This window comes from Alternaria postmessia, assembly GCF_024291825.1.
Source record: "Alternaria postmessia strain BMP 2775 chromosome Unknown scaffold_14, whole genome shotgun sequence".
In the NCBI taxonomy this organism is placed as follows: domain Eukaryota; kingdom Fungi; phylum Ascomycota; class Dothideomycetes; order Pleosporales; family Pleosporaceae; genus Alternaria; species Alternaria postmessia.
This window is the reverse complement of record NW_026260087.1, coordinates 246,820-258,380: the sequence shown is the minus strand read 5'-3', so window position 1 is coordinate 258,380 and position 11,561 is coordinate 246,820. Positions and strand designations below refer to the sequence as shown.

General features: G+C 51.0%; 5 protein-coding genes across 5 annotated transcripts; 3 read left to right on the top strand and 2 right to left on the bottom strand.

Moving 5' to 3' along the window:
- Positions 1–22: 22 nt before the first annotated feature.
- Positions 23–1,030, top strand: J4E82_003311 (uncharacterized protein; the record flags this gene model as incomplete). The annotated part of the gene is made up of 3 exons (XM_051729600.1): positions 23–113; positions 172–199; positions 256–1,030. The coding sequence occupies 3 exons, from the start codon at positions 23–25 to the stop codon at positions 1,028–1,030; spliced, it is 894 nt and encodes a 297-aa protein (XP_051590634.1).
- A 472-nt stretch (positions 1,031–1,502) lies between these two features.
- On the bottom strand, positions 1,503–1,966 carry J4E82_003310 (uncharacterized protein; the record flags this gene model as incomplete). The annotated part of the gene is made up of 3 exons (XM_051729599.1): positions 1,503–1,559; positions 1,610–1,704; positions 1,774–1,966. The coding sequence occupies 3 exons, from the start codon at positions 1,964–1,966 to the stop codon at positions 1,503–1,505; spliced, it is 345 nt and encodes a 114-aa protein (XP_051590633.1).
- Positions 1,967–2,591: 625 nt separating this feature from the next.
- Positions 2,592–3,895, top strand: J4E82_003309 (uncharacterized protein; the record flags this gene model as incomplete). Its single annotated transcript, XM_051729598.1, has 2 exons — positions 2,592–2,682; positions 2,742–3,895. The coding sequence occupies 2 exons, from the start codon at positions 2,592–2,594 to the stop codon at positions 3,893–3,895; spliced, it is 1,245 nt and encodes a 414-aa protein (XP_051590632.1).
- Positions 3,896–4,877: 982 nt separating this feature from the next.
- Positions 4,878–6,107, top strand: J4E82_003308 (uncharacterized protein; the record flags this gene model as incomplete). The annotated part of the gene is made up of 1 exon (XM_051729597.1): positions 4,878–6,107. The coding sequence occupies one exon, from the start codon at positions 4,878–4,880 to the stop codon at positions 6,105–6,107; it is 1,230 nt and encodes a 409-aa protein (XP_051590631.1).
- Positions 6,108–7,582: 1,475 nt separating this feature from the next.
- J4E82_003307 (uncharacterized protein) lies at positions 7,583–11,262 on the bottom strand (the record flags this gene model as incomplete). Its single annotated transcript, XM_051729596.1, has 3 exons — positions 7,583–7,686; positions 7,750–10,849; positions 10,921–11,262. 3 exons carry the CDS (start codon positions 11,260–11,262, stop codon positions 7,583–7,585), a joined length of 3,546 nt encoding a protein of 1,181 aa, XP_051590630.1.
- Positions 11,263–11,561: the final 299 nt, after the last annotated feature.

The following is an 11,561-nucleotide window of genomic DNA, read 5'->3' as shown; positions in this document are numbered from 1 at the left end:
CCGCGACATTAGCCTGCTGAAGATGACGAGCTGGGAAGAAGCTACTGCAGTGGAGAAACTCTCCTCTAACACGTACTCGTGCAACCTACAAGATGATTGGTGCATAGGAAGCGGTATGTCAGATCTGACCCCAGCATAGATAACATCATCCACGTAAACTAACGGCAACAGTTCCTAACGGTGGTTACGTTACCGGATGGTAGGCATCAGTGTGCTTGGTAACAGGGATGACACTAATCAGACTTGAACTCGCAGCATACTGGAAGTAGTCAAAACACATTTCAATACAACTTTGGCAAAACAAAACCAACCACACACAATAACCCTCCATGTCGAGTTTCTGCGACGGACGCAAGCCGGACCTGCCACATACAAAGTCGAAGATGTGAAGCTCGGCCGACAAACGTCTGTCGTGCATGTAACCATGGAGCAAGACGGACGGACCGAAGTCGTCGCGTACGTCACAAACTCTAACATGGATACCGAAGCGGGCTTTACGCACGACACCGGATATCGGCCCTCACCACCCATTCCATCGGTAGACTTTTCGAAGCTAGAGAATGGCGAAGACCCGAACTGGAGGTATCAAGCCGAAATGCCACACGCCGAGTTCAGAAAGGCAACGAAGAGAGTTCAGTTCTACTTCCCTCGAGAAAACAAAAGCCCAGCGTATCTTGCCGATGAGGTAGTTTGCTTCTCCGATGGGAAAAACTTTACGAATTCATCTGTCGCGTTTGTCGCAGACATGTTCCCGTTGATGGTCGAGTCGTTCAAAGAAAAGGGCGAGGGGCCCTTCTGGTACCCAACGCTACTGCTGAACCTGGATGTTAAGAAGTCGCTGCCACCAGAAGGAGTCAAGTGGCTGCAAGTCAGGGTTGAGATGAAGAAGATGCAGAAAGGCAGGATGGACCTAGAAGTGTTTGTGCATGATCCTGCGGGCGATCTGGTGGCCTTGAGCCATCACGTGGGATTCGTGGTAGATGCGAGTAGGAACACGGCAGCAAGGAAGACGGGAAACCCTAAGATATAGAACCGGTGATTTCACGGGTATAGATACTGGCGTTCTGGTAATTTTTCTGCTTATTCAGACAATCCTCATCTATAAACCTTATCTTGCCAAACGCATTTGCTGCATCGTCTTTAGTCATCATGTTGTTGTGTGACGTTGTGTAATTGTCAACATGATCACACGCGAGCTCCTGTGTATAGCTTCCCAAGAACGGCTTTTCGCGGAGCACTATCATGCAACGATTAGCATTGGAACGCAAATGAGATCGAGACAGCATCGGATGGGTCTTGCATGTTTGATGGTGTGATATTTCGATTATTGTATGATGCCTCCAAGCGCTCGACTGGCAGCAATAAGGATTTTAAAATTTACAGGATGCAATTGTGCATCACTCATCTGCCAAACGCCAATGATGATATGCATCAGATGCCCGCTACCCCTTGGCTATAAATTGCCATGCTTTTGTGTGTTCGCTCAATCGATTCGGAGGCGCTTATTTGCCCTTGGGGTTGTTGTATTGCATCTCGTTGAATTTTCCTGGCCAGACAGGCTATCAAGTGTCAGCACAAATGCGATTCTTCAAACCAATAGTCCACGTACCTCGCTCTGTTGGTCGCTAATGTTCTTCTTGAAGTGCTCTGAGTCGGGACCCTTGCTTGGTCCATCATGCCTTCCCTCGTTCGCTGTCGCAGAGCCTACAGATAACGTTAGCAAACTCCGTTCTACATACTTCCAAGTTTTTAAGACTGGGGAGCTCATTGTACTCGTACCGCGCTGGCTACCCCCAGCAGGTGTGTGTGTAGGGTGGCCTCCGCCAGATGAGAAACGGTCCTCAATGTTCTGGACGCCCTGTGTCTTGTACGGGTTGGGGAACCAGTATTGGCGCATGAAGAGGTAGTAGCCGAAGCCGACGGCACCGCCAGCCATGAATATCTTGGGGACAGAGAGAGGTGACATGATTGCGCTGTGTGTTTCTTGGACGATTGAGGCTGTGGGAGGGCAAGGTGGAGGGTGAGAGGTAGAGTGAAAGTGTGGAAGTGGTTTGTGTCGTGCGAGGTGGAGTGACGCAACAAGTCGGGACTGTCAACGGAACCTGGCTTGTGGAGAAGAAGCAAGTAGTGCAATGAGTCTAGAGATCTGGGCGTTGTTTTCCCTTTGTAAGTCGGGTACCCAATGACACGCTGCGGAGAACTAACAGAGGAGCGTCACTTTGTCGTCGCGATGATCGCGTCATGGCCTTGTGCTTTAGGCAAAGCTCCCGCGGTCGTCGCACAAACCAAATACCCACCCGGCCAGGCACGATCGAGCTAGTTCGCTTGAGGCTGAAGCCCAGGCTGACGTAACGAAACGGCCGGTGTGGCTTGTGAAATTGCTCCTAGTCTGTTTTGGCGCCAGCAAGTCGGGGAAGTGGACACGATACCACCGCGATATCTGTTACCCCCTTGCGCCAACACGACCCAGGTTACTTGGGAAGAGAGGGATCGATTGGGGGCGTGGCTTATACCGAGGAGCTTCATGATCATACGGCAAAGAACAGGCTGGGACACAGCAAACGTCACGGAATCCGCCGCGCATTCGAGAAATGGACGGTGACCCTGCCGTCGAGCCAGAAATCGATGGCTTCAGTCGCGTACTTCCTCTACCCTATCGCGTCGCGCTTATTATAGTCCTTGGTACGCAAATCTTCTCTCCACCAGTAATTGCTTTCTCCGGCTGACTAAAGAATGCATAGGCATATGGGCATGGGGCCTTAACCTCCAGTACCTCACCCTTATAAAGATAGATGTCCCAAGTCTGATCCGCTACCCGGGCCGTACCTCACCCCGCCACATACCGCACCACCTCTCCTGCTACCGCATCGCGACTTTTCTCTCCATCCCGCTCGCGCTCTCGCTGCTCCTATTCTGGACCCTTACACACGGCAGCCCAAAAGACATTGCGGGCTGGGAAATCCTGCCAAACCTATACCTTCTAGTACTGGTAGTCGGTTTTGTAGTGCCGCTGCCATTTGTTAGTCGCAATGGGCGGTCTCGCACACTGGCGACACTAAAGCGCATCTCTATTGGCGGCATCGCAGAAGCGCATGATGGCAAATTTGGGGACATATTGCTCGCTGATGCGTTGACGAGTTATGCCAAAGTGCTAGGAGACCTTTTCGTCTCGCTATGCATGTTCTTCTCGTCCTCGCACAGCTCAACAGGGCCTCCGAACAGGAGCTGCGGCGGGGCTTTCTGGGTTCCCTTCATCATCGCTATACCCTCGATGATCCGTCTCCGGCAATGTATCACCGAGTACTATCGTGTTCAGAAGGCGAACAAGCAAACTGGGCAGATTAGTCCAGCGACGGGATGGGGTGGCCAGCATCTGGCCAACGCACTGAAGTACTCGACCGCGTTCCCCGTCGTCATACTGAGCGCTCTGCAACGCTCGCCCGATCCTTCACGCTTTGGCGTTTCGGAAGCGACCCTGTTCCGTATGTGGCTTGTTGCTGTGGTGGTAAACTCGGGCTACTCGTTCTATTGGGATGTAGCCAAGGATTGGGACCTTACCCTCTTCTCCAATGCCCGTACTCGGGATAGTCCCGAATACCCATGGGGTTTAAGACGGCATCGCTGGTTCCATGCCAAAGAGTTCTACTATGCAGCCATTGTGGTGGATGCAATGCTGAGGTGTACATGGAGTTTGAAACTCAGCGTGCATTTGGACCATTTCAACGACTTAGAAGGGGGCATCTTTACGATGGAGGTTCTGGAGGTGTTGCGAAGATGGATATGGATCTTCTTCCGCGTGGAGACAGAATGGGTGAGGAATTATAGGGGTCCGGCGGCTGACGATATCCTACTAGGTGATGTTGGGGTTGGAAACAAATACGATGATAGCGATTAGGCTTCTCGTTTATCCAAATTCTAGATCGATCGCGTGCAACGAACGCATGTTTCAGTTTCGCTTTACCAATGCATTCAACTCAGATGGCCTGTGGGAATACTCGCGATGCAGTTTGTAAGGATATCATGAGCGCTTCGTAAACCGGAAGGCTCGACAAGAGTCTTACTGGTCGGTGACATGGGAGTTTTCCAGTCCTTTTCACTTCCCTCTCATGAACCCAACACATCGATATAGGCACCGGCAACTGCGACATGCGAAGCCTGGTCGTGTAACCCAGAAAATGCATACGTGCATCGTAATTGGATGGAATATTGCCAGGCTATGCTGCTGCGCCTCTTGTCAGTAAGTCTGGACTGTCAGACGCTAAGCCAGGTCTCAATATTCAGCATCTGTTCACTACGTGATTGGCTGAAGGTCATCTTTCTTGCTTACTCCGCACTAGTCGACGCAGCACGAAATGCATTCCTTCTTAGGACTAGCATGAATGGCACGCTTCGATCATCTATATTCTGGACTCCTACTCAACAAGCAACTACTTTCGTCTTCTTGGAACATTCGATTTTCTAAACAAGAAAAGATTTCGGCGTCGCTAGGTTCATATTGTTTGATAATACGTAGTCCTAAAGCCTGGCAGAGTAACTTGCGCTGTAAACTATCCAATGGTGTTTCGCGGCAAACCATCTAAAGCTTGCGAAAGATGCAGAGAGCGAAGACTACGGGTATGTTCGGGTTCGCAATATAGATGCGACGTTAACTTTCCTAGTGCGACCAGCAACGGCCAAATTGCAGCTCTTGTGCTAGAGTAGGAACAGCATGTACCGGCTATCGGGACACAACCAACCTCCGGATTAGCGACCAAACCGACTCTGTACGGACAAAAGCCCTGGCAAATGTAAAGTCCTCTAAGAAGCAGCCAAGTGCTGGCGAACCAAAGACAAAGCTCAAGCTCAAAGTTCGTCATCTTCCCCAGGATCTTCTTATCATGGGTCGAGATATGTTCTTCACATACTATGTCTCTGATTTCAGTCGGACATGGGACTTTTTGTACAAATACCTAGACTCTTCTCAAGCGCCCAAGCATCTGATTCTTAGCATTGAAGCAGTCAGTCTCGCCTTCCTGTCTCATCAAGTTTCCTCCTATACAGCGAAAGATCTTGGACGCAGAAAATACTGTGAGGCGTTACGGAAGATCAACATTGCGCTGCAAGACCCTGAAGCAGCAAGGGCTACCTCGACGTTTGAAGGAGTGCTGTTACTGGATCTCTTCGAGAAGATTATGAAGTCGGCTTCGGAAATCAACACATCGCGGCACGCCCACATCGAAGGCGCACTCACACTAGTGAAATTACGAGGCGTAGAGACGTTCAAGGAAGGCACGGAAATGCGAGCGTTGATGGGACTCTCTTTGAATTCGACTATATGCTCACTCAGTACCGGCCAACCAGTGGACGATGCCATACGACAAATACGAGTACATGCAGCACATTTTGTGAATACCGACTACCCGAAGTGGAAGCTCAGTGGGTTGATGCTCGAAGTTACCGATCTAGCTGCGGCGATGCGAAAAGGATGTATGACAACGGAAGAAAGAATAGCCAAAAGTGCCTATTTCGATCGAGAGCTTGAGCTCATTGCACTTGAAGCAAGCCCGGTTTGGACTTTTGAGCGCAAAAACTTGGGTGTATCTGATGGAGTAAGACTGGTACCGAATGGATTCCCACCTATCTACGACGTCTATCCGGATCGCATGATTACACAGATGTGGAACGTCCTTCGCATAGCACGCATGCTTCTATGTGAGGAAATTATCGCGTCCTGCGCTGTAAGCTCCGACCCCGAAGCGTACGCCCAGGCTGAATGCTCAAAAACTGCCCTCTTGAACTTAGTCCAAGAAATTGTTGCATCAGTCCCACAAATGACAGACTGCGAATCGGTTGCAAAACATAAGCTGCCTAGTGGAAGCACAGGCAAGCAACACACACATAGCATGCCCCACATTCTGGATGTCTACATACTAATCTTCAGCCTATACGTCGTTGCATGGTCGAAAAGCTGTCCACAAGCTGCAGTTGAATGGAGTATCAAACAGCTACAGCACATCGCTGATCACTTCGTCATCAAAGAGGCTGCCGTCATTCTGGAAATATTAAAAAAGCAGAAGATGGAAGAACTGGTCAACCCATGGTACGTATGCATTCTTTTTATTCATTGACATTACATCCCACGGGATTCAAAGTCAGCAGCAGCAAAGAGGATCTTGGCCTGGCTATCTAAGATAGCACATTCATGAACAACCACAATGAAAGAGCTGCGCTAAACACACAGAAGGGGTGTGTTCCAAATTCATGAGACGGCCCTATTGTTGAAAAGAACGCCTGTAATAGCAGGGCCTCCGGACCAAGTCTAGAAAGGATAGGATACACCAAAAGGCGCCTCCACTCTCGCAATCTCTAGGCTCTAGATTCTGAATGTACCCAGCAACTCTTTGTCAACGAGCAATCAGTATGCAGGTACTAACAGTCAGTTTAGGTATAAGGTTTCTGGTCACATATCCAACGCCTCTGGACATCTATGGATGCAGTCTGCCCCTGGTCACGATACATACACAAATTGCAATCACGACACACTCCCTGAAGAATCAGAGTCAGTCTCCCACTCTCATTTGTCTCATCTTGTAGATCTGACCTACGCCATAGCCACCTCTTCAGCTCCGGTTCACATCCCAGGACCACGACAACTTCCCCTCTAATCGCTGGGCTACCCCCAGAATGGCATATCGGATCGTAACACATGACAACAAGACTGACATGTATGCACCGCCAGGCACGACTTCCCAGCTCCTAGTCTAAGCGATATGCACAGCCATCGATATAAGATCCGTGAGACCACGTTCATGTAAGCTGTCAGTCATACAATCGAGAAACAAGCATCTAACATGCTACCCCAAAGGCCGGTCCATCTTCTAGGTCCCCAAGACCCCCGGCTGTGCTACCAAGCTGCCGGTTTCGCAACAGGACCTTGGAGTAGTCTACTCGAAGCACCTTGCAACTCGTAGCTCAACTAAATATCATTATAATCAGCTAAATGCTAGATAGTAGAAGACATGATGGACAGTACTGATACATCAAAGTGATGTGACACAAGAATGCTCATACAAAATAGTCTTCTCATTCTGTTCCATTGCGAACTGATTATAGCTAACGAGGTAAGGTAATGCAGCCCAAAAAAGTGCACCCATACCAACCCATGGAGCACCATAATTTTGCCGCTATTCTACCTCTTGAGGCTCTTCTTCATGAAGATATTTAAATAGTACAAATGGTAATTTTGAAGTAGAAAAAAAAATACTAACACCAGATACAATGCCAAGGACGTGACCGACGAAGCCATCGCCACCCGTTCTCTTGTACGAATAAAATGATACACATGCGCTCCACTCGAAGTGCAAGCGGGGAGCACTAGGAGGATGTGAAGAATAGCAGTACTGTAAAAACGCCATGCAATGCAGAGTTCGTTTCCGCCCTGGATCCAAATCGGTGGTAAGAGTTCACCTTTTTTCCCCGCCAGTGTAGGTGTTGAAACAAAAAGAAGCAACAGGGCAGCGTTGTAAAAGTGTGATGTTGAAAACGGCAGCGCAAAGGAGTGTGCGCTAAAAGCCGAGGCAGAGTTGAAGCCATGTAAAGGTCCCTAGTTGAGGAAGCCCTTGCAGCCGATTGAACCGCAAAGACAAGGAATACGATCAGTAGCGTCCATCTCACGCTCGAACTTGTAGTCGTAGGTGAGCTCTTCATCTGGAATCGTTGTTAGCAAATGTCTAATAATCTCTATTATTCAAGAGGAGAGGATGAACCTACCAGAGTTTATATCCCGCAACGCGTAAATGACGATACGCTTCGTGTTATCCACGCGAATAATCTTAGCTGTGCAATTCGGCGTGCAAGAATGATTGATGAATCTTGCAATGCCACCCATCTTGGTTGCATCAATAACGGTATCTTCGTCAATACGGAACAGATAACTTGATCCGACACCTTGCATGTCGTACTTGGCTTCCCTGAGATCGGCAACCCGCTGGCGAACCTTTTCACCCACGTACTCAATAATCATGTCATTGACAGCGATAGGTTCTTGGGCGTAGAGGCCCCAGTTATGGATAGCGGATCGGTCGAATTTGACGAGCTTCTTGCGCTTCTTGAGCTGATTGAAGCGGAGGGCATCGCCTTCCGCACCAGACAAGTTCTTGGAGATGTTGATATCGTTGACCATGCGGCGGTTGTTGGCGCGGTTGGCACGCGAGTTGGCGGTCGATGTCTTATTGGCGCTGGTCTGGAACTTGAAGCCTTCGACGGAGACGACGCTTCGCTCTTCTTGCTTAGCACGGCGCTGGCGCTCCTCGCGCTCCTTCTGGACGCGGATACGATGAGGTAGGTACTTGGACTTTTCAGACTCGCGAATCTTCTTGACGCCTTCCGTACGGGCCGAGCCAGTTGAGTTAGGAACGTAGTATCCCTCTATCTTCGTTTCGGTACGCGAGACACCCTCCTCACCGTTGCGGTTTAGGTGCTTGATAGATTTTTGCTTCCATGCCCAAGACTGTGCATCTCCGATCTTCTCGGCGGTGATGGACTCCATGGCAGCCCTCAGGTGACGTAGATCCTCCTCGTCCTTGAGCATGTGTTGCCAACCATCAATGTCCATTACAACACTGAGGTCATCTTCAACAGTCTTACGAGGCACTCCAGAAGATACGCCCCAGAGTACAGAAGAGGCTCGCCCGTCGTCTTCCGGTGTGGACTCCTCGACTACGGCTTCTTCAACTGCCTCTTCGACCTTCTTCGCTTCAGGGACCTCCTCTTCAGCGGGCGCCTCGATTTCTGTGACTTCAACCTTCGCAGCCTTGGCCTCTTCTTCAAGTTGCTTTTTGGTCTTCTTCTTAGGCTTGGTCGTGGCCTTCTTCTTGAGTGACGTGAGCGTCTCTGGCAGCTCGGTAGTCTCAATGGGCTTGAGTGCTTCATCATCTTGGGTGATGATGACTTCAGGCTCAAGTTTGTCAACCGGGCTTGCTTCCACGCCAAAGATTGCATCCGCCTCTTGCTCAATCTTCCGCAACCTTCTGAAGCCTTTGAGTGCCTTCTCTGCCTTCTTCCAAATAGGCGAAGAGCGGGGAAGGATCGCAAGCACTTGTTCCAGCTCTTTCTCCGCCATGTTTTCAGGATCTTTGTGGATACAATGGGCAAGCAAACTCCTGGCGTGTGAATCATCCATCTCCTCGTCACTGTCTTCACCCCATCCTGTTTCGAGACGGCGCCGTTTGGCACGATGGGCTCTCGATGACTCTTCAACCTCCTCTTCAACGTCAGTGGAAGGAGCGCGGCTGATCGGGCGGCTCTCTTGCTCTTCGGTACCCCGAGTTAGCTGGCTACGGCTCTCATCGTCCGACTCTTCGGGCTCGAACATCTCAATCATCTGGCGATGAAGGCCACGAGCCACACGAGGCTTGGGCGCAGAAGCTTTCCTCCGTTCGTCTGCGAATGCATTGACAACCTTCGGAGGCCTCTTTCCACGTCTAGTGCTGGGATCAAACGCACCCAATCCCCTGCGTGCATTGCGACCACCAAGACCACCACTGCGGCCCTTGGGAGTACCTGCTCCAAAAGTGTCGAACCCTGGGGCGAGAAGAGCCGGTGGCCGCGCAATCTCTTCCTTCTGGGACGGAGCTGGGACGTTAAATTTGCGACGCTTCTCCACATGGAGCTCCGGATCCAGCAATTCAAGTATAGTGGGCGCCGCTAATTTCGTCTTGATATCCCCAAGGAGCTTCTCTTGGAGCTCATGCTTCAGAACATCCAAAGCGGCTCGTACAGGATCCAGCGAGTCTGCCCTCTGCTTCTTTTCCCACTCGAGGTCCTCCGCTTCTTCCTGTTCTATTCGCTCTTCGATGGCCTTTCGCTTCTTGTCTGCCACTACGCGCTCCGGGCTTGGACTACGCTCGTAGTTAGGATCTCCATACTGATTGCACTCCATATTCATAACATATGTGAATAGCGCTTGCATGTGGCATTCTTTATAGCACCGAACAGCCTCGTCTTCACCACGCTTCGATTCTTCGAAGGTTACATAGTAACCCGTTTGATCGCATCGCACCGCAGCCCACCGAAAGTTCTTCAATCGCTTCTTAAGATGATCAACAGTCGTGCTAAGGACAGGTACGTATGCGTGTGCGATGAAGATGTAAGGTTTCCGTTTCAGTGTGGGCTTGACTGGTTCGCGTTCGATGAGGTAGGAAAGCGCGGCCTTCCTTGATAGAGGTTCTCGAGGTATCGGTATTGGTGGGCGCGCGCCCTTTCCAGATGGACCTTTGGGAACATTGGCTGGGAGGTCGAAGGTTCCTGGTGCAGTCGGTGTCGCTACACTAACAGCCTTCGCAGCATACTTGGCGCGCTGCTTCTCCTCCTCTTTACGGGTTTGCTGCACCGCCATATCCACAAGTTTCTGGCATCTCCGGCCCTCGCGATCAGATTTTACCCTGATCGTGTGTTGCGCAATGCGCTGGTTCGTGCCTTCTCGTTCGGCCCGCTTTGCTGAGGTGGTCGCTTTCATGCCCGGTACACCGCGCGCAGGCGGGGTATCGCGAAACTTGACTAGACATATTCCAAGTGGGCTGCCGTTATCAGGATGTACTTGGTTGCGAAGAGTCTCCACTTCACCATATGTGGAGAAGAATCCACGCAGTTGCGCGTCAGGCGTCAAAGGATCGAATCCCGTTACAACCACTTGAGTCGCGGGCCCTGGACCGCATGATATGCGTTGGTCGAAGGAGTATGGCTTAGCAACATACGGCGCTATCCTGAGTTTTGATTTCGGAGCTCCTACGAAAGAAGTCTTGATGACATAGTGGCCAGTGGTGTAACCAGCAATAGCCAGGCGCGGGTCGGGAGGAGGAGATGGGTCGCCCTGTAACACAAGTTGAGTTAGCCTTAGCGTCACAGGGCGACCACATCTATGTATGTATAACCATCACGTACCTTGTCCAGTATTGTGGTGTATTTCGCCGTTCCTTTTGCTCTCGCCCGTTTATCGAGTTTGGGATCAAGCTGCGCATCGTAGGTGGAGCGTTGGCCCAGCACGCCGTCGGCTGGGAAGACGGATATGCGCGTCTCGGGCGGCGTATTTATTGGTGTGATGGTATCGGCGACATTATTGGGCGCAGTCGATGGCGCCGCGTGTGTAGAGGATGAGGTCGTGTGCATCGTCTCATGTGAGAGCTTGGAAGAGCGTGGACTAGGCAGCTTGCCAGGCGGAGACGAGTCTGAGCTGGTCAAGGGTGTGAGAGCGTGTAGAGAAATATTTTGACCAGAACGCGACATGGTGGGAGGCGCGGAGAAAGTGGACGAGGCGGGAGTGGGAGCAGAAGAGTCCGAGTCAACGTCGTCTAGCAGGTCGCTAGGGCGGCGCGCATCGTTGTTGGGTGAATCCGAGTTGTTCCTGAGCCCAATCCTGCGCGTTTCACCACCTGCCCGTGTCGCTGGACCAGCCGAAGCTGAGTGCAAGGCGGCAGACGAATCGGAGCGACGTGAAGCTTCTCGCCGTAGAGACCTCTCTTCTCTGTCGCCGCGTCTTCTGCCTGACATGGACTTGATATCACAGCCCAGTCTCTGATGGCTGC